The sequence below is a fragment of the Varroa destructor genome, unplaced genomic scaffold, assembly GCF_002443255.2.
Source record: "Varroa destructor unplaced genomic scaffold, Vdes_3.0 BEIS01000005.1, whole genome shotgun sequence".
Lineage (NCBI taxonomy): Eukaryota > Metazoa > Arthropoda > Arachnida > Mesostigmata > Varroidae > Varroa > Varroa destructor.
Genome location: NW_019211458.1, coordinates 17040322 through 17068252, shown reverse-complemented (window position 1 = coordinate 17068252; position 27931 = coordinate 17040322). Strand labels below are relative to the sequence as shown.

Sequence of the window (27931 nt, the reverse complement as noted above, 5' to 3'; positions counted from 1 at the left end):
CGTATCGTATTATATTACAAGAAAAATGCCAAACACCATGAAAAGCTTTTCTTGTTTTACAGGCGTCATTTCAACATAATAAGGAAACATTCTATTTGTATCAGTATTTTACTTCGTTGTTATTATGATTCTTCGTCGCACTTCTTCTTTCGACCTTCGGTTCGCTTTGTATATTTTTTTACCGTTTTCTGTTGTGGTATCGTCAACGAACCAGCAGCCGTATGATAACCACCTCTGTGCTTCCTGTATTTATTATTTACAATTGTCGCAATGATGAAAATAAATTCATTTTGTTGCAGAGCGCTTCCACCTGTGTTTCACATATTACATTCCTGATATCCGTTTGTGTCTTCCTATATCTTTTTACCCCGCAAATATTAAAATCTCAGTACTACAACCAAAGTTAACGAAAAACAAACCCTCAGTCTCGGTATTATATCTAACCAAGTACCATTCTGATTCACAGAGAACTTTACGTAAAAACTCTTCGCTAGCCTTCAACGAGCACGTCAGTCTCAAAAGTTAGTCTTTGTATCAGCAAATGATTCTGTTACGAAGGTCGGCTTCATTAAGTAATTTAATAACGCCCTAATACTATCCGGCGTCCGATAAAGCATGTGCCTCAAGTACTGCGGATATCAATTAAAAGAAATAGCCGAAATAGACTCAATCTATATCATTTACCTTTGTCGCGCTGTGTTGCCTTAATATTTTTGGCTCAGACCTGGTTTTCTCTGGTATCCATAACCCACATTGGTGTAGATATTAAATACTCTGCGTAGACGTCTAATACGTTACCATTTTTGTAACAATACAGACAGTAATAATAGAACTGTTACTCTCCTCAAGTTGACGATAACAGTAATAGTAGTAACCAACACTGGCCCAATATCAATTATGTGAACAGTCAATATGTACAATGTGACAGTAGCCAACCTCAGCTTATTTTATAATAGTAAATAGCTTATTTTTCATCCTAATGGGATATACCTCTTGTCCTACAGCAAAAGAGCATGAAATTTACCCCGTTACGCACTAATTTTGCGATTAGTGCCCTTTTAAAGAAAACGGTGCCTATCAGTAGATGAAACATTCGATATATCATAGCGTGTGACTACATTTGTTGTCTAAATTCTTCACAATATCAACCATAAAAAATGGGTCCGATGTTCGTTTAGAGCATCACTTTGCTTCGCTTTTTCTTTTTGCGACGTTTTTTTCGCCGACCTAGATTATCAAAATGCACTTCCCAACACTGTTGCTTTGCTGCTCTATCCGACCGATATGTTATTCGTCAGCTCGTATGTTACCCTGGTGTCAGGTTAAAGAGAAAACCCTTAGCAAAACAATGTGATAGTGAATACACCGCAACAACGGGGTTGTTTCAGGCGCCGATCAGCTGTAGAGGTTACTCCAGACACCGTCAAATTCGATCGATGGAACCCCATTACGTTTCAAGATTTCTGCGTAGAACGTCAACTCTTGAATCACCATACTATAATGGAAATAGCAGAAAAGAGATGTGCCACAAGTTATTGAAAAAGAAATAGCTGGTAACTAGAAACTTCGTGGAAATACGATTTCGTTTACTGCCATAGCGAAAGAAATCTGAAATGAAATGTTTTCTCTTATTATTTTTCCAGCTATCTTTTTTTAATATAAGAGTACCCAACTAAGCATAGAACACTGAGTTATCATAGAACATAGAGTTATCATTAAAATAGATTGTTTTACATGACATTAGTTTGCGCTCACTTACCCATGCTGTGGCCCACCGTCAGGCTTAACGCCGAGCCTGAGGAGGTGCTTTCGTAGCGCGGGAAGGAAGCTCTGATGACATTTTTTGAGCAACTCAACTCCACGATCTTCGGGAAGTGTTGAGCTCAGCGAATTATTTACTGCAATCACAATCGATGTAATCCCTCGGAAAGCCTAATGCACACCGCAAATACGACCGCCAACAGGCTATCAATGAAAGGGTCTCATACATGGAAATTATGCCCATAGATGCTTCTTACTAGAACCAATTATTTTTTTAAACAACTATTATACTAAGCATAAATTAGAAAACACCTGTAAGTTGCGCATAACATCAATCATATAATAATAATCATGATCATGGCAATCATATACTTACGTTCGAGGGTACGGGCGCTTTAAGCACCCATTCTGCAAGCTTGGCATCGACTGCTTCAGCAGCTAAAGATAACACGCGAGTTTCAATTTGTGCCGAATGCTCGCGCAAATCCGAAGCCATTTGCGCAAAGTGACGCACCATAAATAACTGCTTCTTCGCCAGAGATCTTTCAAAATGTCCACGCAAATATGGGATGAGACGTTCCACCAACTCTAGCGAACGTGACGCTATCACTGCAGTCGGGCAAGTCGAAGGCAATAAGGCTTGTTACACAGAATTTTCTCTCTGATACGGAAATATTTCACTTAAATAATATCAATTCAAATTACCCAGTCAAAACAAGTCTGTTTGCCATTTTTAGTATGTCTGAAAAGACTTCGCGTATGCGAGTTAATTTATTGTACCGCTAGTAGGATATAAGGGTATAACTTACATAGTTTAGATATGGTTGGTCCGGAAAAACTACGAGTTGTTGCTGGACCCAACACGAGCCTGTAGGTAGCAGTGTTAAAATGCTGAAAAATCGTAAATAAAAAGGAAATTGAGTGTACTGCTTAATCGCAAAGTGAGATTCAGTATCAGTGTAAGAAACCTCTTAGAAGAGAACGACAACAATTAGGCAATGAGTTAGATTTACAAGCAAATATTTTTACTGAAGTGTTACCTCGCGACTAAGGCAACCAGATGTAACCTCTGTCCTATAGCCCGGCTAACCTTACCCGAAGTAGATCGAGGAGTCGCGTCAATAAGTCCGCTGCAAGCATTGGAATGTCGAGGGAACTCTGGCAGTACTCAAGCAGTAATTTAAGCAGATGAAGTGCGCAGCCGGACACCACGAAGTGTTCGCCGTTCACAGATAACGTGTCCGCAATTGCCGTCGAGTCTGTCCTGCTGTCGCACTTCACCATCCGGAGAATACCCGATGAACACATGATTGCACTACCAAAAAAGAGATAGGCGGATAAAAAAGCTATAAGAAACGCAGGAAATCAACATTTGATACAAATGGCAGGTAAATGAGCTTTCATATCGTCATTTAATTAAATGCATAGTTGGGACAAACCGCTTCTATTTAGGTGTTCCGAAACCCAAATGGTTAATTGGTACCTAACGAACAAATTACATTATTTCTGTTTGAAGAGCTTATTTTTTCCTTATCTAACTGAAAATAAAGAATTTTTTTGACCGGACTGATCAATATATATATATATATATATATATATATATATAGATGACGCAATGATATATATATAGATTATATGCACGATGCTTGCTGCTGTTCTATTTTACTAATAAAATCCACGCACCTGGTAAGCATATTTTGAAGATTCTGCGGGACTTTGACTGCTTTAAAGGGCTCATTTTCAAGTACAAGAATCAAGGTATCCTTGTGCTGGTCATGATACGCTGTCACAAACCGGTTAGCTCGCGATTGTAGTGCTAATCGAAGTCCTGTTCCCCTGCGTCCTTTACACACCTACGATATTAGCAGTGACAGCATTAACAGTCAAGCTTCTTATTTTGTTCCGCGTGGCTTGAATCAGTGACCCTCTACTCTTCTTATCTAAGTTATTGCACCACTAAAATAATAATTTAATGTGTAGAAAATTTTTTATTATGGGTTACCTTTTCGCATTTTGTGCTGAATGATTCAATGCCCTGACAAAGGGCGACAAAATCAGAGGATCCGACTTTGTCCAGTGAACCGTCCTCACTTTTGGCGCTGACAAGTTTTGCGCAAGCATCATGGGCCGCGTTACTCGCTTCAAGAAGCATATCCGAAAGTTGCACTTCGATACGGCCGCGCTCGCTTTCGCTCAACAATTCCTCAGAACAGCTAGCCGTGCGGACAATCATCAAAAAAAAATGTTACATCTTTCTTTGAAAATAATTGTATAAAAGAAGGTCTAAATAGTATTGAAAACATTTTGCTTTTTTTCTATCTTTCAACAAGGCGTGTGTGAAGTCCGAAGGCTGTGGAAAATCAGTAACATATTTCTTTGTAATGTTCAGTAATTATCTGTGGTCACCATTTGTTCGTAATGATATTTTTCTTACCGGGAGCTGGCGATAGAACTTCTGCTAGCACTAAGTTGCTTCATTCTTGCTAGCGATGGAGACATCTTAGGGTTGTCCTCAATACGACCCTCTTCATTCAACGATGAAAACGACCCACCAGCGGGGTACCCATTTAAGCCTATAATTTTTGGCATTACTTACAAATGTTTATGAATTTTTCTTGAGTATTTTATTCTATGAATGGACCGATTCTTATGTATTATATAAGTAGTTCCGTATTCCCAAATATACAATTAGACGAACGAAAAATTATTCTAAAGAAGATTCCTAAAACGGCTACTGGTAAATACCGGAATGAGGTCAACAGTCGATTCGCATACCGTAATGGTAATATGGTACTGTGAAGACGCGTTGTTTCTCTAAAGTCGGACAAGTTAAATAGCTTACCAAAATTGCTGGTAACAAGAATGTTTTGGAATTTTCTTCTCAGTGCTTAAGCGTCTGGGCTTAGGAAGTGTAATGTTGAATAGAGGGTAATTATACTTTGTTACTAACATAACACATAAATAATGCCTAAATGTATTTAATAATAAATGGACACGATACTCCTCATATGATCATTTAACGTTGACGTACTCGACTTTGACTGCAAATATTGCCCGCCGTCTTCGATGACCGCCGTAGAGGCGCCATTCCCCTCTTCATGATGTGGAGGGCTTTTATTGTGCTGCTTTTTTTCGTCATCATTTCCAGGAGTTTGCGTTGGTTGTCCTGCTCCGAGAATTTCCAGGCAAAGATCATAGACCGCTCGAATGCGGAGCAGGAGCTTCTCAACGTTGTTAAATGCCCTATAAAGGAGTGTCATCCATTCGGAGATTTCTAGGTGCTCCAGCTGTTGCTCGGGCCTGCTTTGTTCATTCATTGTAAAAATATTATGAATCAATTTAATGACTCGGCTGAGCAAATCAAGTAGACACGAATACGCAATATAGAAGCTAGTAAGGTCACTACAGAAAACTGTTAATTTTTGTTTAACCGAAACGAAGGATGCATTGGAAGAAGAGCATGTGGCAATAGTAGGTGAAGCAGATAAAATGATGTTTAAGATTAGAAAGGGTAATAGTAACTTCTTTCGATGAGGCTGTTAACGTCGTTATTGTTCACAGTCAAATAACTGCATTTAAACTGGCTGTTTATTAAAATAGCTTTACTTACCGAATAATATCTTCGTGTGTCATTTCAGCTGCAAACTCCACCTGCGTTTGTTTGACCATCGCTTGCAAAGCCGTCGTAGCCTCTTCTTGGTACCAGCGAACCATTTCTGGGCCCTTGCCTAATCTTAGAAGGCCGCAGATGACTGCCCGAAGTTGGTCAAGGTCTTTAATTTGAGGCCCTGAATTGAGTTCTCGATTGAGGTCTGCTGCCGTGTACTTCTTAAAGTCCGTTTCAAGGATTCGCAAAATCAGATTTTCGATCTCTTTCAACTGATGACCAAGGTGCCGGAAGCAAACTACGTCTTTCAATTCCTGGTTGAGGATTTCATTTGTTGTGTCAATTAAATCAAGAGCTCCAACAAACTCACAATTGGCTAATAGAACCTGATAAAGAAAGGCAGAACAAGTACAAAATATAACAGGGTAACAGATAACCATATTTTCAATAAAATTTGTGTTCATACCTTAGATGTACCTAGATCTTCCGTGCTGGTATGATGTGCTAAACAAAAAAGCTAGTCCACTAGAATTAGCAACGGACGTTGTTATAGATATAATTACATCGTAAATTATCACTGTTCTCAAAAAGCCTTAACGTCAGATGTAGCGGGTTAATATTGAACTGAATATCAAATCTACAAAATGGATCATACGGGTTACTGGCAAATACGGACATAAGTGAGTTCGCGATAGATCTATATACCTGGATCGTCGGTTGTGCATGGTGGACGTTAAGCATAAGTTCCAGTTTATCAACCACCGATAGGATGTTTTGTCGCCGTTGATGCAGCTGAAGAACTCGAAGGGGCTCTTTTACCAATTGTTCCTCGATTTCAGCTATTCGCTGTCTAAACACCCGCACAACGATCGCAGCAAAACGACCAATTAAAAATTGTGTACAACATAATATAGCGATACCATCCAACATCCGCTAATGTTAATAACGGGTATACTGTCAACCACAGCTGTAATGTATAATGTACATCCAACTGACTTCTTAGCTTATTTAAGTGACGCAAAAAACGAAATATTTGGCATCTTCCGAGTATATTTTAGGTAACCTGATTATACAGGAATAAGCAATTTTTTTTTCACTTCGAACGCGCTTTTATTTAGCTAAGAAAGCAAACGCACATTATGAAACCATCTAGATGCTTGGACTTAATATTATTTTACGTCACAATGGTCCTGACCGAAAGTTAGAATCAAACTATGTAGCCAAACCACTCGAATTTATGACGATTATTTGGCAACATGCCACATTGAATTAAAATCTGGATACAGGTTTTATACGGTTCAATATTCCATAATATTATGGAAATATTCGTCCAAAAATGGATGTAACGAACCTCATGGCTGTGATAGAAGAAAGAGTGGCAGCCATTCTGTCAGCGAGTTCGTCTTGCGAAGTCAGCGCGTCAAAGAAGGCGTCCGAGTGCTGTGAAATGTGCTTAATCAGGCGTACCTCGACAAGGTCCGTCAACTGACCCAATCGCTCCTGCACTGCTTGACGTCCAGTCTCTCCTAGAGCACTGCTTGACGATACATTACTATTTGAACCACTATTATAGTTTGTCACTGCACCCTAGAATCGAGTTTACCAACATTGATTACGGCACTGGTTAGCAAAGTAGTGACTCATTCCAGCTTCTGCTATTTCCTCTTCGCACCTTGTGGTCAATAAAAACACACCTACGTTGAAGGATTTACGTTTCAGGTAAATGTTTTATAAAAGACTATTTTTAAAATGAAATCGGATTTTATAGCATTGCTCTTCTACAAACCTCTCTACTCAGGTGTTCATTAGTGTTTACGCTGATCTTTTTGGGATGCCTTTCTCGGATCGGTGAAAACTTCTCCTTAACTTCTTTGACCTCTTCGGCACAGCCCAGAACAGCTGTGAACGTTTCAGGGTCCGATAAATCAAAATTCGGTTTAAAAAATATCTGCAATATGCAAGTAGGAGAAAATACTTTCATAAATATTTGCCATAAGCTAAATCCCCTGAACCAGTTTTTTTTCAAAAGAGAATAATTTCATCTGTAACAGTGAAGAATGTAATGAATCGATAGACTTGCTTTACTGCTACTCACGTTATAAATATCACAACGTGGAAACATCTTAGATAAAATTATAATACGAGTGTTATTGCTAGCCAGTAATAATAATAATCATCGTAATTTCATGGTAGTGCACTAAAAATAGAAAGCTAGATTCTGGAGGATAGGCTACGCTCTATTAGTATCTGTCACTTATGAAAAGCTTATCTATATAAGCTCACTAATGTTCTACAAAAAGCTTCGAGACCTTCTAGGTCGCCCGTTACGTAATCATTTATATATTCTAAATACTGACGCTGGGTACTTGCTCGATGGTAAGCTCGAGCGGTTGTTTCTTGGGGCTCTTCTGTTTGCGTTTCTCCGCCGGGATCGTACCCGACTCTTCCTTTGGTTTCTGAATTTGACCGTTCCGCGCACGACGCTGCCACCGTGTTTTTGTTCGCTCGAGGTAGTCTTCGAACGAGGCCCGCTTAACAATTGGTAAAAATTTGCACGGCTCCACCTGAAAATAAATTTTGGTCTACTTTCATACCTTTTGTCAAATAAAATCGAGTAAAATGTTAAAACATATATGCGAAAAAAACACCTGCGCGTGTATTCCGGTCTTTGATCGCTTGTTTGAATAAATTTAAAATATTTATTATTTTGCTAACAGTCCTCGGAATTCCGAAGACATATCACGTACAATGATAGCATTCTGCGCTAACATATGAAAAATGCAACTGCCGATCAGTGTTTAGAATGCTTTCCCGTAATTGTTTATTAGGCCTTCAGTAGTGCCCTAGCGTCGATCTATTGACATGACATGGACTAACAAACAATGTATACATCATTCACTATTACCGTAAATGGAAACCAATTTGCTAACCTGCTGAGGTTCAATAAAAGCGTCTCCCCATGTCTTCGTAAAAAAATCATTTCCTCGTTTTCTACCGGGATCATTGAGGAGAGCAGGTAAGTTTTGCGTGCAATCGTAGACACTCCACGTTGCTCCACCGGCTGCCGCTGCGACATCCGGCTCGTCTGGCGTAGTACACGCCAGATGCACGTTGAGTACATGTGCCTCAAAATGTGCCGTATCCTTTAGCACGGCACACAGTTGGCTACCGGACGAATAATGACACTCAAAGCCGGAAGCGGGCCCAGCGCCGCGGTGACAGTGGGCTAGCCGAACGTGCGCCACGAAGTCGACGGGGCCGGGCAGCACCCGGTGCGTACAAAGGGCACACTTCAGCTTTGGCATTCCGATATTCCGACTTCTGGGGCCGCCCGTGGCGGTGCTTCGGGGGCAGACACTGCTGTAACTTCTGCACCACCAACAACAACAACAACAACGATAGCGATACTCAAGTCACCCATCCCCCTAAAGGCAAAAATCGAACAGAACGCAGAGAATAGATATATTGTTAATTTATTTCACAGAGATAGACAGACGCTAATGGGAATAATTTGTCTGCACTGCATAATTAGTCTTCGATTATTTTTACGTTCTTTGCTAAACTGTTTTTGTTGTTGTTCTATTATTTTCCAAGTGCGACTAATGACTCCAGTAATTGACGATATTTATGGTTATAGTCTGTTTTTCAGCGTATGCTTCTATTTTCTTATGCGTGTCATACAATATGCCTTGTTTTCTCATTCTTAAGGCTCAATGTGCTCAATTCTTCGCTGTTATCATTTAATACAGTCTTTAGATAACACTGTCATAACCGTTGCTTTTGTACGTTTTTTGCTACTAAAATTTAAGCGGGTCGGCAAGTTTCAATAAAACGGTGCATTACCGAAGTTGAATGTTCATAGTCATCGTCACCAGTCTCAAGCAGGAATAATATACAAATTCTTATCGCCCATGAACGTTTCAAAACGGCCAAAACCACGAAACCAATAACAATTAAGTGTTTCCCAAATACGTTTAGTGGCTAAACAACAAATGTCTAGTAAACTACAGGCAATAGGAATGTTTAGCGGCATTATTTTAATAACACTTCTCACTTTAAAGGATATAAAATCAATTGGTTGCCTGTTTTCAGTTTAATTTTAAGCGCGTCGATACTGTTCGTGAGTTTGAGACCTAACACTTCCTCGTGCAGGACCTAGCTACCTGATTAGCCCACAATCACAAACTACTTGCTCCGTCTATTTACATATACATGTGACTTTTTTTTCCCTTTAATACTAAAGCCGTTGGCAGTACCCCGTAAAGGTAAAATTAGCACAAGAACTAAATCGTTCAGATGTCTATATAGTTGATAAAAATAGAAAAACGGGAATTTGAATAAGGGTGTGTGAAAGCACGTGGGCACCTTCTTTTAAGCTGTCGACTCATAAAAGTAGTATTTCGGACAACTGAAAGCACTTTCAATTTTTAAACGTTACCGTTAGTCATGATGAGATACATGGATGCCCCGAACTGGATATAATTAACGGCATCTGAGGTTTTTACCTGTTCTTTGTTTGATCTTGTAGATAAAAAGAAAACAGAAATACGCCATGTAAGCGTTCGGTGGACCCGTAATAGCATACGACACAAATTGTGCATTGTCAAAATCTTAACACCGGCACCACTTTTCGTGATTTGACCAACAGCCAGTGTTCTTTTTGACTGAATTATTTTTTTTTTTTTTATCATAAATGCTAAATGATATTTTCGCGTTGAAAGCGTTTATACAAAACAATCAACGATCTTCAGAGTTGTTTTGCTTGTTGCCTTATTAGCACTTATGTAACTCGTCTCCACTTCGGGATACTTACGAAGAAGTTGTTATATAAGCTATAAGGAAAACAAAAGATTTAATAAGTGAATAAAGCAAGCACACGGTTCTCTTGGTGGACGATTTTAACGACATGGTCGTACCATACCAAATCTACCGTGGCAGTTTACGTCACCTAAGCTGCATCACCTGCAGGAACCATCTTGCTAGTGCTTTAGCAGTTAATCAGATTGGCATTTTCAGAAAATGTCTACTACTAGATTGGTCACTACGGGAAGTGCTGCTTTTGTTACTTAGTTCAATCCTTACTTGCCTATCCAAAACCAGCACCTTGATTAAGCTTTCTACAATATTCGCAACAATAAAATTACAACATTGCAGACAAAAAAGAATATGTTGTCTATATCTTATAACTTGATCGACTACAGGTCACACTCTTTATACAGACATATATATATATATATATTGTACAAGCATATAATGGAATCGCTGCGAAATAAATGAAGGAGTTAATTTATTGCTGACATATTAAAGCTGTTCGTTAAATTAAATTCAAGGAAACTAGAAACGCATCCTGTTAGCACTGGGCGTCTTTAAGTATAAACACTTCGTTTGATGGATTTGTTTTTCATGGCTTATCGTCCCTACAAGGCATCGTCCAACGATTCGTGCTCTCAATTATCTCCAAGACCCTAGGAATAGTCAATGTGGAACTCATTCCCATGCTTTTCGCCAACATCTACTTGTTGGATAATCTAATCAGTACCAACAGCTGTAGCAACTTCGTTTACAGATTCCTACAAAAAGAGGAGTAACTGAAGCAACATTGCCGTTGTCCTCTGTCGCCGTGACGTTGGCTGTGGCACTACGCCGCTCCGATTGCGGTCGACCGCTGTAGTGTCGGCTGTCGTCGAAGGCCGTCATCCGTCTATTCGATAATGTGTCGATTTCCTTAGAACTATAACGGCCTTCTGTCTGCTCCCGTCCGCTGATCAAATAACAACTGTTGTTCAACGATAAGCGTTACTCATTGCGTCGATTTGAGCCCATTCTTTTTCAGCATGCTGATTGTGCGAATATGTAACGAATAAGTACACCTATACACATCTAAAGCCATGAACAAGTGAAGATGATAAATACGAATACTGCCATCCTCCTAGCTAAAGATAAGTAGACTTAAACGAACACATAATGAACGACAAAATTGGCTTATCACAACGAAAAACCAGTACTATGCACTTTTTTGCAATATCGTGTGATGCGTCTCCGTGTCGGTGTGTCAGGATCGGTGTTGCTAGTGTACCATATGATGGGTAAGAACAGACACGTTTCCTAGGTTAGAGCGTTGCCTGCGTGGAATTTTGGTGAGCAGAGCTGTCGCGAGACAACTCTGTTATAGATGAACCGGTAGAGCAACATCGGGAGATTGATTTCACGCGCTAGGTTTAATAATTATTGCGGCGAAAGACATCGTCGCCTAAGAACCATCATTCTGGAGCAGTGGGCTGTGGGATTCGCATAGAACAAATGATATTCCTACTGATAGATAGCAAAAGCACTAAGACCTGAGACAGGTCCAACATTGGAGTGCCAGCACTTTAGCGATCCGTCACCGCCGGCGCACAGCAAAGACATTCGTCGACATCATCATGATAGCTCGTTAAGGGTGCATAATTTTTTCAGTGGACTGCGCACTCGACGAAATTGCGTACTTACGTTAGAAATGATTATTTGATACGGCCATGTCACACAACAAAATCCGAACGGAATACACACACACGGAACTGTTAACAACAGCTGATCACGGAGGGACAGGTCGTCTGCGCTGCAACGACAGCGCCATATTCAAAATTGAAGGCAATCAAAAATCGTAGAATAGAACACATTAAATTTATGAAGCTCAAGTTTATTGAGAGTAAGTGTGCTGTTTTAAAGAATCTGTCGGTATCAGCATGAAGGTGCAACGTGACCTTAATGTGCACCCCAGGGCAAAACGGTCAGATATTTGGTAAGTGTAATCACTGGACAGTCCCGACTTACTAGAGTTCAGTCGAATAAGCGAAACGCTCGTACGCAAAGGAGCGGAGGGAACATTCTTACCTCTAAAGATACGATTGGAACAGCTGACAGTGAGAATATCGGTGCAGTAAGTGCGTGTGTATTGATGGTAAATCCTCCCCCTCCCCCTGAAGCTTCAAAAGATACAATTATTTGATTATTCTCACCATCTATGAATAGAAACCAATTACGGCTCGTTTAGTTATGGAAAAACTTGTCATTGGATCTGTTAAGCTTTCACTCGTGAAAACTGTCGACCAGGCCGTGGGTAAACTTCGTTCATCCTGAGAGCAACGAAGGTTACTTGTTATACAGACACTTACTTTGTTTTATAAGTGATTACTGTACAGTACTTCTTTTTCTATCTACATACACGTCTTTTACCTGTATGTGATGAAAGGTCGTCAATAGCAAGTTAAAGCAAAAATATTTATGATGCATGTACAACTAGTAGCATCGCTATCTGGACATGCAGATTCGGTGTGGTGTTGCGTATGGAGTCCTGATGGACGCACTCTAGCTACCTGTGGGACTGACAAAGCTATTCGATTATGGAGCAACCCAGCATTAGAGAAGGGTCAAGATCAAAAAGAAGATGCTCGCACAACTGATGGAGGGTGGAAATGTGTTACGATTTTAAGTGATGGTCATTCACGTACGGTACGTCGGGTCGCCTGGAGTCCCTGTGGCCAAATGCTCGCCTCTTGTAGTTTTGATGGCACCGTATGCATATGGACGCTTAAGGAAGGCGAGTTCGAGTGCACTATTACGCTGGAGGGTCATGAGAACGAGGTAAAAGCGGTGGAATTTTCGTCATCGGGACGGTACCTAGCTACGTGTTCACGCGATAAGACCGTATGGATTTGGGAGCGGGACACCAATAGCGATGACGAGTATGAATGCGTTAGCGTCCAGTCGTGTCACACTCAGGATGTCAAATGTGTTCGATGGCATCCTTCCGAAGATTTACTAGCCTCAGCGAGTTACGATAATTCGATCAACTTTTATAGGGACGAAGGAGATGACTGGGTCTGTGAGTTTACGGCTGCTAGCCACGATTCAACGGTATGGAGCATCGATTTTAATAGGGATGGCAGTAGGCTCGTGAGCGGCAGCGACGACCGCACAGTGCGGATCTGGAAGCGATACGAAACCGAGAATAATGTCGGAGTAGCGCCCTCGTGGAAAGTGATTTCCACGATCCAAGGCTTCCACCCTCGACCGATCTATACTGTATCGTGGTGCCCAAACACCGGCTTAATCGCCACTGGTTGCGGAGACAACAATGTTCGCATTTTCGCCCCTGACCCGGAGCAGATTTCTTGCGAGACTGACGATGCACCAAACTTCTTGCAAGCTGCGTTAATTCAGGCGCACACACAGGATGTCAACTGCGTTGCATGGAACCCCAAGCGAAACGGATTGCTGGCAACTTCCGGCGATGATGAAACAATCAAGTTATGGCAGATATCTGATTACGATATCCGTATATAAATACTGCATAATATTACCAATCAAGATTAGTTATCAATCGGTTTAAAAATGCAGTGTACTTAATAGTTTTGGCAGGCGTGTGAATCATTGCAAGTAGTAGATTTACGATGGTTACGTCAGAGTGGGACTATTGGAAGCATGTTTTCTGATGATTTATGTTGGGTGTGTGAAGTCGCCCAAATCGTGCCTACCACAAAATTTTATCTTATAACGACGTCATGTTATTATCATTCGTGGTAAATCAGCTCGAGCCCTTGGCTCTACTCTGTTAATGCTCGACATAATTTAGTAAAAAACAAAAATATATTTATTTCAAACAAAAACCCTAATAACATGTAGCTGTCATTATTTTCTGTCGATAACATAATAAAAAGCAATGAATCGTATTCGTGGTCCCTGAAGCCACGAAGTTTTCACTTTTCGACTAGCAACAATTATGCCCTCTACATTTGTTCGCAAAGGCTGAGCTGACTGGCTCTTATTTTTTACCAAAAGACAAGCTAAGCCTTATTTCGTTGCACCAAACTATCGTAACTGTGACTAACCTATCACGTTTTTTCTTAGAGTGGTCTTTTTTAAATTGGTAATTTCTCAAAAGATTTTTCATGGAGTAGACAAGATTGGTACATGAAAAACAGTTCCCTAAAGATAAAGATCTAAAAATGCTTCTATGTTTTATGTCTGGCCTGGATTCAATGTGAATATATACTGCAAAACTGAGGTGCCTTGGCTCTCGGAAATCAGCTGATCGATTCTATTGTCGATTGTCTTCCTTCATTCGATTTTCTGTAGCAATATCTTGCAACACGGATGAAGTCAGAAATACAAAAAACACTCCCTATTTCATCTGAACTACTTCAATTTTCACTAAATGAACACGCTACAAGTCTTTTTTTATTTTTTAATCTTTTCGGGTATATATATATATATATATATATATATATATATATATAGATGCGCATGCATTCATAGCTAGCAATCATAATCATATGTCTACGCTCCTTTCGATGATGACAATGCATTTTCATTCCCAGTCAAGTCGTACATGTGATTTCTTTTTCACGTCATCACTTTCGCATCAACATCATTATGTCATTAACATCATTTGTCCTGCTAGTTTAACCCGATACGTTTATGCTTTTCAGTTACTTTTATAATCCTAAGTTTATCTTCCTTGTTGTTGTTGTTATTTTCAACATTTCGTATTTCTGTGCAATGCGTGTTTCTTTCATTGTTTATTTAATTATTCATTACCATAATTATCACACTCGCTTATCATTGCTGCTCGTTCGTCATTTCTCTCGCTCGCTCGCTCTCTCTCTCTCTCTCTCTCCCTCTGTCTCCTGAAGCTTTCGCTCCGTTCCTTTTGCATTCCGTGGGCTTGGATAAATGGTTTGTCAGACATAAGAATACGGCCATACGCAAGTTGCTAGCCCTAGATGCCTAGCGGCTCGCGTATTCAAAATGTGTTTGTTTCTTGTCGCGCTTAAAATCAATCAATTAATCATGCTTACTTCATAGGTTGTTTATTTGCTAAGTGAAACAGATTATAATGAAAATCACGCATAAGAAAGCATCATCGTTACAGCGAATGTAATTGCCCTATGTAGTATGTCGTCGCTAAGAACAACTAGCTATTTTGAATAATGCTACGAAGTGTGCTAGGTAATGCTTGAAGGAAACTTTTTTCGCCGGCAAGGTTTTGTCGTCCTGGATGTCCATCACACCGGTCCATATAAAGGTCAGGACGAAAGACCTCGCGGTACGAAAGCATCCGAGAATGCGCAGCAAAATAAGCTTTTCAATACTACTACATTGCGGCAGTCGAATCATAAAGAACAAGTGCTGCTGACATCCCCAGGTGTTTACGCACCAGGTTCAATAGTTAATATGGAGAAGAACATTAATAATAGCATACTAATATTGGTAAGTAATGGTACTACATTGAGTAATATCAATATTACCCAGTGGTCATAGTTATGATATTGTGGTTAGATCGACAAAATGTAAATAGGGCAATAAATATTGCTTGGTCGTAGATAAAATAGCATTATAATGGAACAAGCCGTAGTACTAAAGGTGAATGTGTTTATGTTTTAATGGTGTAATTAATATTATTACTATTATTATTTGGGTACTGTTAAGTTAACAATAAATGTGGGATTAGTTATCTAATGTTCACAGTACGCGGTTACGCGGCTAACTCGCGTTTTTCGCTCCTGCTCAACAAAAAGATACATGTGCTAATAGGTGTTCGTTGGTGGGAATTGCGCTGGAGAGAGAATTTCCTTCGGTACCTTTATCAATACTAGCAACTACAGAACAGCCGGTTTTAATAATAATAACAATCAGCATCTTAAAATCATCATGACCGCTATAATAATCACAGTGACGAATTCGACGTGCTCGTTCGGTTTTGTTGCTTCATAATAACGTCTTGATGAATATATCTACGTCGAAGGCTTAAATGGACAAACTTTTCGACGAGAAAGCAGCTATATGTGCGCTCGCACCATGTGTGCGTACAGCTTACGACGAACGAGGCTTACAAATCGGATGAGCGCCAACGTCCGTTTACTGCCGACGTCTACTATTCGCACAGCTACTGAACATCCACAGTTAGATATGACTGATGGGGAATGGTGGCCTGTTGGGTAGCGCGACATTAGAAACGGCAGCAGCTAACGTGTAGCAATACGTCGTCTGATTCAGCGCTCGGTGGCTTCTTGTAGATGCACGCAAACAGTGAGAAATTGTCAGCGCTTTACCGCATAACCGATATTGCATTCCACTGAAGCATAACAAACGGTTACAATACAATGGGTTATTATAGAAAGAAAGCGCGCATAACGACATCGAGCTGAACCATCATAGCCCAATGGTTATCAACTCGAAGACGCACACAGGTTTTATTCTCTAGTTGTATATCGACACACTGTGCAGATATTGGCAACAGTAGCAGCTATTTGAGATCGCCCTGTGGGTTGCTAATTACCCTTAGCATAGCGGCATCCACGTGCTCAGACCATTCACCATACATGCATGATGGGATGGATACAAACTCCTTTCAAGATGCAAAGCCCTCTTTTACACGTCATGGCGACGAGAATAGTGGATAACGGTGTAGCGCCGCCAATGTTTAGTCGACGGCGAACGACAGCCATTTTACTTGCACATTTACTGTTTCAGATCACCTTATTCTGTCGGCTTTAGTCCTTCGATTTATCGATACACATAGAGCGCATGCTTTTCTGCTCGTATTACTGAACACGTACTGTATATCCATCACAGGTCGGTTAGTCTACCGTCGAGATCGTGAACTAAGCGAATACATTGGCAAAGTATCAAATCGAGTTTAGGTTGACTGATGTTATTTCGTTGTTTTCCAGCTCATTTACACTACTGTTGCTGTCATTTATACTATTATTAGTTGACGCGGGTGCTGACATATTCGTGTTCGTTTGTTATTCCACAAGTTTAGTTCATCTTTTACAAAAACGCTTCGTTAATAACTGTGCTCCAATACTAAACCTTGGCGGGCTATTTCTTCCTTTTGATTGGATTTAAATACGATGCAACGTGTCTGTGCGCCTTCGATTAGTATTAACATGGATATTTCATGGATTCGTGTAGGAGTGTTGGTCGTATTCATCGTACTCATTCATTAAAGGCAATTGTCCTTGACGGTAGTAGCAGTGGATGAAGATGTAATGCTCATTCTCGACTTTTTTTTTAACTGTTATGCTTGCTGCCTATATTCAATGGACGCTTATAGCACGCTTAATTTGATGGAAACGTGGGACACATTCGCACATTTTTTCCGATTATCTATCTTCGAGGTTTTTCAGTTGTCCGTTCACAGCTACAGGTATCACTTGTGTTTTTCCACAGGGACGATTTTTCTGTGAATAGATTTTGTATGACTAAGGAACAGAATTTGGAATAAGCGCGGATTATACTGAATTACTTCTGTTCTACTCTTGCTGTCTTGGACGGTATATAAAAATGATACTTATGACACCCGGTAATAAAAAGAGCAGTCTCAATCTTGAGATAATGGTAATAATAGTGCCATGTGAAAATAACAATAATAGTAGTAAACTCCAGAACAATACGGTCATAGTTGAAATATTATTAAATGTGATCATGAGACACGTTTTTCTACTTATTTTGTCCGCTTCTACTTCATCTTACCACCATCATTATTATTATACTCTATAAAGTGATCATCTTAACAACATGGGGAAAGGTCGGATTCTGCAACTGACCCGGGACTGACTGTTATCAAACTTGTGGCTTAGAGTTACCTTGCCACTGACCAATAAAAAAAAAATGACAAGGAAGTCACTGCATATGAACTAGAGAAAATGTGAGATTGGAGCCGATTATCAGAAATGCTATACCATCGGCGAAGAGGTCAAGAACAGATGGACGGGAGGAAACGAAGAACAATTCAATGCAAATTTTATCATATGAGCTCAGAGAACAGGGAATGTTCCGTGATCTCCTAGATTTTCCATGCGTATTTGTTAACGAACTTCGATGAGAAGTCAAATTTTCTTTTGGACTTACACCATTGTTGTGTTATGGATGTGATCCTCCGTGGCAGGGAGGATGATAAATGAAATGCAAACACTCTTATCTCCATTCAGCCAGGTGTAATAGAAGTTAGAAATATATGGCTAGCAATTACCATAATTAATTATTAAATAGATAGTCGTATTTGACTTGTCTCGCCGAAGTCTGACAAAAGATTTTTCATCGTGATTCGCTCTTCGGGATCCATATTAAATAACCTTTGTTGTCTGTCCAGTCAATATGCTGCTCATAGCTACTCCTTGACCGATAACTGTTGTACGCCTTAGCGAAACCTCCGTATTATTCACCAGGGACCTCCATCTTTTTTTTCTAGATAGCATACATCGCAACACATCCTGCGTAAAAAACTTTTTGATGATATAACACCAACAGAGTTGCATAACGATTTTTACAGCTGTAGAGAGCCTCAACGCTGTTCTCACAAGGGGTATGCTCCTGGTGGGCAAAACGACATAGATACTTCCGATCTGCTATCGCTCCTAAAAAGACCGTCATGACCAGTGTGTTGTCGGCCATTCGTCCAGGTTTTACTTATTTCAGGGCTTACCGGCAGTCATAGAAGGGGTATTATGTACTTTACTTTAATTCGTGTTGATTCCAGACCAAATACATGTACAATTTCGTGTACAATGACCGTCGTCGTTATCATATAAATTTACGGTGCCCACATGTCATACGTGTACGATTAGTGAGGCTATTTGTTTCCAATTCCATGTCTTTGAAATAAGTAAGAATATCTTTGTTTGTTTGTCATCCATTTATACCTGTCATTTAGCTCGATAGAGGTAAATGACAGATATAAACGTATCTTCAGTTGTATAAATTGTGATCTGAAATCAAAATTGATCTCTTGGCTGCAAGGCGACAGGTCTAGCGGCATCAAAAACTCTGAAACGTCAAAAACTTTCTATCCCTATATTGGTGGCGTTTCGAAACTATATAATAAACTATATGCTAACACCGACGCACATACATTGAAGGGAACCGTCCAGCACTTATCCGTTCCGAACCCAACTAAAGATGAGGCGTGGTAACTGAACATTGGCTGCTCTAACCTAGTGACTCAGGCAGACGACGCCTCCTTTGAGAAATGGGAATCTCAAAGAGATTCAATATCATCGTGCGCTCCAGCTGTAAGCGTTCAGTTCAGTTTGCCGTTTCGAAACCGGCCATAGAAAGACGGCCCTAGTCGAACCACTTCGCCTGTCACGATATCATATGTAGAATATAATCGTAGATCAGACGATATGTCAAGCCATAAAAGCATGACCTAATGAAACGAACGAATTGTAATGACGTCATCATCATCACTACTTCCGCCATCATGATTGTGATGAGAATGATTGTAATCATATAACACTCATAACAGATTAACGCCAAGGTTGATCATTAACCATGTGCACTTGGTTTTTTCGGAGGTCACCATCTGGCTTTACATCATGGAGGTTGTTTACTAACTGGTCTAGGTGTTGTGTTTTTTTGCTAAATATGTCGACCGAATATTATTGAGAATGATACATACGCGTGCGTTTATAGGAATCATGAAGCTTTCGTTTTTCTAGATATTAAAGAAATATTCGGCAACTCAAGTTATTTACCACAACAGCACTAAGCCATCCACCTTCTGATAACATATAGCGGCATTCAACTATTTTGTAACATTAATTACTTGAGCTTTAACTTATGAGTTTTATACTTTACAGACCAGCGGGCTTACATATTTGTTCTGCCAATCACAGTCCCTACTTAAAATCCTTTTAATGATATAGTGTCCGCATGGTATCATGATACCGTTCGTTATGCCGTTTCACCTCAATCAATTATAGAAGCAGATTTTCGCCAACAATGTTTTGTTCGCTTTCACAGCTCCGCGATCCGTCACTTGCATGTGCTAGCAGTAGAAAGTTGTGCATAAACGTGGTCATGGCGTCTTGATTTGATCGGTGCTATGGCATTTTGTGTAGCTTGCAATCGGAAACGGTTCCCGATTAATGATCAACTTCCGGTTGCATGATTTGGTTCCGTGGGTTCTCTAATTTGTTGGGTCTGGCATCTGCATTACGTACGGCACGATTATTGTCCTGGGGTTCGCTGTTCGGTTAAAAAGTGACTAGTTGGGTTGGTTCTCTCTAATCGCAATAAATACTTATAGGCCGACACGTAGTATCTTCATGGACACATCCCCTATAACGTTCTGCATCGAATCGGTCTTCTAGTCCCGCAAACGTAGTCTGTGTTGCTGATGAGAGCTCCTCTTCGCCGATAAATAATAACGCATGATTGATGAGTGCCAGTCGTATATATTCGGAGTAGAACTGACGTACCTTGATTGGCAGCGACCCTCTATTTTAATCCGATAGCAATAGCAATGATTGACTAACACCCTTTTCGCTTTCCTCGTTTTTTCGTTCTCATGGGTGAAAATTAATGATTATTTAGCGATATGTGAACTAAAAAAATGTCCTCATAATGATGTTTTCTATGCATGTGCAGGTTCTCTATCGTCTAAGCCTTCATTCTCAGCCACCAGAGCCCTTTCCAGAATCACCTGGATCAGACAAATCAAGTGTGGGCATACACCATCGGAAAAAAACAGCAGATATATTAGTTTCAGTATTTGAGCATACATACGTATATACGCATATATATTTTCAATAAATATAGGCTTGAGGTCCGCATTTTGTACACGTCGATTTTTAGCTTCAGTCTTAGTCAAAATGGAGAGGAAAAAGGGCCACATGTAATTCGTGTACCGACATAGAATACATTCTTATCCAAATGCATAGGACCTAAAAGTAGTTAGAAAATAGTAATGTACGCCTCTATACATCTAGACTTATGTCAGATTTACATAACTTAACACGTAACTATCAAAAAGCATCTTTATCATATATCAGACTTATACCCTATTTACCTATACCCTACTGTGTACCATCGTTGGCTGCGTCTACAACTGGTTTAGCGATTTCAGAAGTAGAAAAAGAACAAGTTTCATACAGGCAAGCTTCGGCCTATTCACTCAAGTCAAATCAATAAATTTGTGGGAGTAGGTCTATTAAATCGACTAAAAAAGCAACCAAAACAAACAGACTAATTGTCAAAAATAAAGTGTCAAACATTAGTAGACACTTGTGACTCTGAGAAAGCGCCGCGACTTACTAGAAGTGAAATAGCTATTACCTTTCCCTCTTTGTAACGCTGGCCGTCCTCCGTCGCAAACTCATATATCCAGCCCAGCTTGGCGTCGCAGTTCTTGCAGGACACATCGCGAACCATGTGTCGACCTGTCAACATCACCCTGTCCTGGACGTCGCTGCAAGCCAATTGAACATTTCTTAATTATCGACGATTATTCTAGTAGTGTGTGCTAGTATGACTATAGTAGGCAGTTCTTGTCTTTGCTAGAGGGGCGAGACCTATCATGGATTCTGATGCTTATTTATTTCTTATATTGTCCATTTCTCTATGTAACAACCTTTGTTGGAAACTTATATTGATTGCAAATAAGTAATTCTATGAAAATATATAATTTATTTCTTGCTTTGTTAATTGATTTGCTACTCTAATGTGAAACCTGGGTGACCAACCTGTAACTGAGGTTAACAACCCTATTGAATAGGAAGGCCCTGCCAGTGGCCCCAGTGAACCTCGTCGAAATAAGTTCATTTCGATTCGTGAGCATTGTGTCGCACGATGCGCACGTGAAAAGGCGTGTACCGCCTAAATGCTCGAGGAACACGCGACCCATTTTGGCGATAGGCAGTACGAGGCACGACTTGCGGTTAGCAGCCGTTCGACGTTTGCCGTCGGCAGAGCGATAAATTAATTTGAGCCCTCAACTACCCGACGAGACACACACGAAGTGCAATTCCGCTGGCGCCGGAGCAACGATGCAGCGCTAATACAGTTTTTCGAGACGATTCAACGTTTAAGGTCCTGCAAGCAGAGAAAGAAGAGCAGCAAAAAATACAGATAGTCAAAGCTTAGAATCAGATAGCATTATTAAACTCAAGCCCATTTATAACACTGACTAGTCTAATCGTCAGTGTTTTTTTTCTTAGATATTAAGGCTTAAATAGAAGAAAATAAACTGTAAACACGTCTGAGTAGAGATGTTGTTTAGAAATACATCCTCATACTGAGGTGCGCAAGGCAACCACGTTAGTTGCAACTAGCGAGCTTTGGATTATTCAGCCATATGCACCGAATAATAGAGGCGGACTGTAGGTCGCATTATTGCCGAGCCTTTGTTCCTCTTACTGCATGTAAAATTCAACATGTGCGCCCACAATGAACTACTTTAATTGGAAATAAGCAAATAAATTCTCTGTTCTTATTCTAACATGAAAGGACACTATGCACATTGAGTACAGCATTGCTTTCTGTTCCTGCCTGTAATGGTCCGTTCAGTTCGACTTCGATTAGCTCTAATCATTTTTACCTTGGCCCATTCTGTGATGTGAAAGAAATTTGCACAGAAACAGGCACACAGCGAAGTTCTATTGGATGCGCTCTAGTATATATATAAAGCTTTAGTTCAAATGGAATGAATTAGAAAACGAATGATTTTTTTTCTTTTTAGAAATTTTGTTTAAATCTAATCCCTTGTTTCGCAAGACATTGCCTACGAGCCCATTAGCACTTTTCCTTAATTTTTCAACCCCATTTAACCGTAGTGCTTATATTGGCAAAGTAGCGCAACTATCGCTTATCAGCTGTCGCTGCATGCTTGGATACATACATTTTGTATCGAAGTGAAAAGGAAATCAGTTCATGGAAAAGCTCATTACCTACGGTAAATAAAGCAAACAGGCTCACCTCTGAAGCCGAGACGTGACGCGAACTGTGTCATTATTTTTATTATACGTATAAGGAGAGGTTTAAACTCAACACTTTATTGAAACAATATTATTGCGTAAACGTTGGGTAACGCGTATAATTGGGATAATGGACAAGCAGATCGAAATTTCATTTCAGAAAGAAACAATTGGGCACAAACGTACTAGCTCGGCATTTAACGCTAACGAGAAGCAAGGCGATGCTTAACCTACTCATCACAAAATTTGTGATGCCAAAAAAAATTAAGGTAAAACCGATCTTTTCGTTACTGCTAAAAACTTCACCGCAGTCAAAAATTTTGTATGCAAATAACTCAGTGTAAAGCAAATTAAATGGTCATGCCAAACTATTAGTAAACGTGTGTGATCGGCACAATTTCTCGTCTTGAACTTGGTGACGCAACGACTCGCCCATTATCATTTACAAATATAATTATCCATATTAAGCCTTAATTACCAGATATTTAAAGCATTTTATAACGAAGTCCACCTTATTTACTGTGAGGTCCTTTTATGAGCTAAATTTATCCGCAACTCGTCGCAGACATCTGACGATGGAATGGTTTTGCTATGCAATAAAAATATGCTTTTTTTTTTTTATTTGTATATGTTATTACGGTTTTAATGACAACAATTGCATTACTATTCGCAAAAAAATGCATATTGTTCTACTGTCTTTTCCGATGAAAATGATGCGCAGCTCTATAAAGCAAGACGGACCGCCCATTGCGGCACGTGTTGTCAGACATTGTCATTTCTGCGTAATGACGCAGGCTAACAACTCGATATTTGCAACTGTCGTTTTAGCTAACAATGTATGGCAGGTTGCAAATAATGTTAGGTTAGACGAAAATAAACATTGAACAAAATAACACTAGAAAGCAATAAACCTTAGAAATGGTAGTATATATTGATATGAATGTATTAGGCACAACACAAGTTGGAAAATGTCCGTCAGAAATTTTTCAAACAGTAAGACCTGTTTCAATATTCCAATCGATATTCGGGAGGTTGTAAACACGTCAAAAATATGCAAATATAAATGCATGCAAATGCTAGGCTGTTCTACTGCGTCAACTAGGAGGGAAGATACCACTCGAGTCAGAATCGTCGTAGTGAACTCTATTCGACGCTTGCGTGTTCATTAAAATTCACCATACCTCTAAAAAGACCGAGTGAAATTGAATGCTTCAATAACCGCTCATCAAGAGCCCACACTGTGAAGCTTGAGTCGTTTTGTCGAAAGTCAGTTTGGGAGATCTTAACGTTATTTCAATATGATAACGTTTCCTGGAAATGAAACATCACTTAGCAACACTCCTCGTAGCAGGACAGAGTCAGCTGTGCCTTTAGCGGATTGGGCCTCTCGGATGCAATAGTAACAAAACCACAGCGCAACGTAAGCTTAGGAGAAGATCAGCTGCTGTTAGTAATAGGCCTACGGAATGAGCAGCTGATCGTACTGTCTCAAGGGCAACAAAATGTTCTCATCACTTGCAAGTACAGCCAAGCACGAATCTCGAACTAAAACGATACTGACGTGTTAGCGGGGAGTACGTAAATGTCTTGCGGTGCCTCACGAGGACACGGGGGGGACTTCCAAACGGCCGCAAAAAGGCCTCACCTCGGGAGCTCAGCTGGCGCATCACACGCACCCAACAAGCAAATGGCGGCGACTCGATGCGTTCATTTGCGTTTCAAACAACGCACGAATGACGGGCCGTCAGCAATAGAAAAACTAGAACGAGTTAGCTGAGAAGCAGGATATGACGGGAAGTAGAAAAGGAGAAGGAGTAACGAGCAACAGCCAACACTTATAGCGGTTGCCACTATGTGTTGCTGGGACAACGAAGTGGCGAGAGCCGATTTGGCTCGACCTAACCCGCGAATATACGAATTCGAGATATCGACAGCGAAAGTTGGCTAAGGAAAGCCTTAAAGTCGTAATCAGTTGTACCTATTATTATACTGTCAAACTACTGGTTCAGTCGGAGGAGTCGTGCGAAAACAAGCACTACCCTGACCTTATTTCGGAAAAAAGGGACGTACAAGACAGAGACATGGGAAGGCTTGTCGTATAGTCCATGGGCATGATTCGATAAAAAAAAAACAAAAAAAAAGACCTATTAGTTAATTTCTAATAAAAACTTCATAGTGAATGATTTTATTAAGAAATTACATTAGTGCTATCTTATTTTTATTTATTATATATTATTACGATTATTTTTGTTATGTACATGTATAGAAAAAATATTATTTTTATAAAGCTTTTATATTCACATTTATTTGCTTAAAATTTCAAAACTCATGACTTCATCGGGATATTGGTTTTTATGAATTAATAGGTTATAGTTTTTTTTTTATATTGTACTTTCTTTTTATATTATACCCGTCGAAACCTCTTTTCGGCAAAAACCTATTTAGTTTTGCATACTCGTGAAGACCTTATTCATGTCCTTCTTTTTTTGCAGAAAGATATGTCTAATCCATATCGTCTGATGAGAAAAGCCAATGCATTAAGCATTTTGTTAATAATGTACAACAGTGCTGCCATAACACATACCTGGCCTAGTTTTTGAATCCAGATTTCATTAGCATTTACAAGATAAGCTGAATTGTGTTCTTAATTGCTTATGAAATCTAAGTGGCCTAAAGTTAGGACATCCGAGTTTTTTCAATTCGAATATGAATATCAGTCCCACTTGGTATACATGTCAAACCGTGCTCTTTGTCAAACGTTTGATTTTCTTCTCAATATTTTTAGATTTAAATATTGGGCATAATTTGTTTATATGAGTTTGTGGCTCATGGTATGAGTGATGTTTTATGGTCACCAGATTGAGTGACTACAATAGTTCGACCGTTATGATCTATCTCGGTTCAAAGTCGACCTGCTGATTCTATTGGTTATGCAAACGAGCGAGCCCACTTACAGGACGTGCTTCATTGAAACAGACATGGAATGGCACTTTTATAGTCGCTCACTTACTCTATATGCTGCCCTTTCGGATAACAAGACTAGCTCAAATAATCAAAACAGACATACTCGTCACAACAACACATTCTGCATAAATGTTATAGTGAAAGCTACGTTCAATAGACACTTTGCATTGTAAAGGATAGATTTATCAAAATTAGCATCAGCATTCAATCATAATGGTTGATTTCGGAGTAATAAGAAAATCATTTTACGAAAAAAAATAAGGACCGTATGCATATCGGTCAGTGTTTTAGTGATGGCGCAGTGTTGAGGATGCCTAATGGCTTAAATACTAGACGTGATACACGAAAAGCATTTCATTGTGTATCGGTCGCCGAAAGACCGGTAGAGAAGTGTTACGGTATTATACGGTACAAAATTAGCACATAGGTATGAGATACAAACACACCTTGTAATGAAGGTTTTTTCATTGCATGGTTCTTTCATGAATGTCATGTTTCACACTAGACCTTCTCACCGATTTAAAACAGCGGGGATCATCTAGATCCTAAATAGTGTTTCTCCTGTTAGTTTTTATCCAGTAGGTTCTAGAGCACTTGAGCAGTCTGTTTTCAACCACTACTTCACGCGGATGACGTCGGCATTTAAAGGGCTGTAGACAGCTCCGTTGAGAGCTATTGTAGCGGTAGGCGGTCTGACCTGACGGTCTGCACATGAAAGCGGAACGGTCTGCTATAATGTTCAAAATGTCGGGCACGTTTGGAATGTTTGAGATTAAACGCTGATAACGCTGTTACAATGCCATAAAAATAGCCATTATTTGAAAGTAATCCATAATCACGATAGGATTCTTGATGTAAGCAATGGCGATAGTCGAGTTCGATGCTCATAAAGAAACGTTGTTTGGCAAATTCGGCGTTTATTCCCAATAAGAGATCTTCGAGTTCAACACGCTTATTTTTTATATTTACTCTCGTTGGTTAGGCCAGCTGGGCAGAATACGTTCATATTTGATCACATATGTGACGTAATAGGTCTTATTGGCGAAGAAGAAGCAGACACGTTTGATTCGCTATGTCCTGTTCTTTTTAATCTATGCCAATAAACATCACGTATTAATGACTTCTCGATGTAAGTTTTTTTTAAATGTGAGTACGTAGTATTGACAGTGTAACGTCTGCTCTCTAATCCAGATACCTTAGTACGAGCTACCCAATGTTCTTGCATTCGAATTCCACAAGTTTACATAGGAAATCCAACTCGTTTGAGACAGACTTTATAAAGACAGTATATCTTCCATGATTGTTCATCAATGTACGGGATCATAGAAAAGTGTTGGTATCTTATCATGTAGGCTCCGTAAGAAACTTTCATGGTAAGCATATTGTGATTCGGAATGGTTTAGGTAATAAATTGTGGTTGATTCTCTACTTTCTAAGATCCTGTTACCTATTGTACTTGATTATCAATCCTTTTACTTGGTCGTCGATATTGTGCTGTTTCCAGGTCACTATATTCTTGCATAGGCATCAGGCTAGTAGAGCTTCGTTATGATTATAACTCCTAAACGATAGATTCAGCAGCTCCGTGATACGATTAAATAAGTGTAACTACTCTGTTCTAATTTCTATATCTACTCATCCTTTTCGGTGCAGCATTATAAAATAAAATAAAGTAAACGGATCACAGTGGTAAAGCGTTTGTTGATTGTTAATAAGACGTTCGATGTATTAAAGCGTATAGTGAAACCAATGGGGCAAAGTTCTCTGTGCGTCTCAGCCGTCATTGCACTGTCGATATTCTATGATAAATAAATATTTCTCTTTTTATTTAAGTACGCTGTCTTCTTTTCTCTATATA

The 27931-nt window shown here is 39.7% G+C and overlaps 3 protein-coding genes across 15 annotated transcripts; 1 reads left to right on the top strand and 2 right to left on the bottom strand.

Annotated features, from left to right (window-relative positions):
* Nucleotides 1–4: 4 nt before the first annotated feature.
* Nucleotides 5–11956, bottom strand: scat (VPS54 subunit of GARP complex scat). 7 transcript variants are annotated; one of them, XM_086989729.1, is made up of 17 exons: nucleotides 11858–11875; nucleotides 10943–11144; nucleotides 8299–8793; nucleotides 7726–7932; nucleotides 7155–7316; nucleotides 6720–6955; nucleotides 6074–6218; nucleotides 5372–5754; nucleotides 4793–5064; nucleotides 4196–4352; nucleotides 3764–3974; nucleotides 3445–3614; nucleotides 2857–3076; nucleotides 2571–2652; nucleotides 2138–2370; nucleotides 1760–1932; nucleotides 5–1495 (listed from the first exon to the last, which is right to left on the bottom strand). In XM_086989729.1, the coding sequence occupies exons 3-17, from the start codon at nucleotides 8671–8673 to the stop codon at nucleotides 1396–1398; spliced, it is 3126 nt and encodes a 1041-aa protein (XP_086845855.1). In that variant the 5' UTR covers nucleotides 8674–8793; nucleotides 10943–11144; nucleotides 11858–11875; the 3' UTR covers nucleotides 5–1395. The 7 variants fall into 7 exon arrangements, with proteins under 7 accessions (XP_086845855.1, XP_022665389.1, XP_022665392.1 ...); XM_022809654.2 differs by lacking the exon at nucleotides 10943–11144 and having other exon boundaries at nucleotides 11858–11954; XM_022809657.2 differs by lacking the exon at nucleotides 10943–11144 and having other exon boundaries at nucleotides 4196–4334; nucleotides 11858–11954.
* Nucleotides 11957–12249: 293 nt separating this feature from the next.
* Nucleotides 12250–14094, top strand: Ciao1 (cytosolic iron-sulfur assembly component 1). Its single transcript, XM_022809659.2, has one exon. The coding sequence runs from the start codon at nucleotides 12632–12634 to the stop codon at nucleotides 13691–13693; it is 1062 nt and encodes a 353-aa protein (XP_022665394.1). The 5' UTR covers nucleotides 12250–12631; the 3' UTR covers nucleotides 13694–14094.
* A 486-nt stretch (nucleotides 14095–14580) lies between these two features.
* Ype (yippee zinc finger protein) lies at nucleotides 14581–26969 on the bottom strand. Of its 7 annotated transcripts, none has more exons than XM_086989732.1 (5): nucleotides 24291–24947; nucleotides 23111–23135; nucleotides 21880–22228; nucleotides 21473–21605; nucleotides 14581–20840 (listed from the first exon to the last, which is right to left on the bottom strand). In XM_086989732.1, exons 3-5 carry the CDS (start codon nucleotides 22038–22040, stop codon nucleotides 20772–20774), a joined length of 363 nt encoding a protein of 120 aa, XP_086845858.1. In that variant the 5' UTR covers nucleotides 22041–22228; nucleotides 23111–23135; nucleotides 24291–24947; the 3' UTR covers nucleotides 14581–20771. The 7 variants fall into 7 exon arrangements, with proteins under 7 accessions (XP_086845858.1, XP_086845859.1, XP_086845860.1 ...); XM_086989733.1 differs by lacking the exon at nucleotides 23111–23135 and having other exon boundaries at nucleotides 24291–24420; nucleotides 24671–24947; XM_086989734.1 differs by having other exon boundaries at nucleotides 24671–24947.
* Nucleotides 26970–27931: the final 962 nt, after the last annotated feature.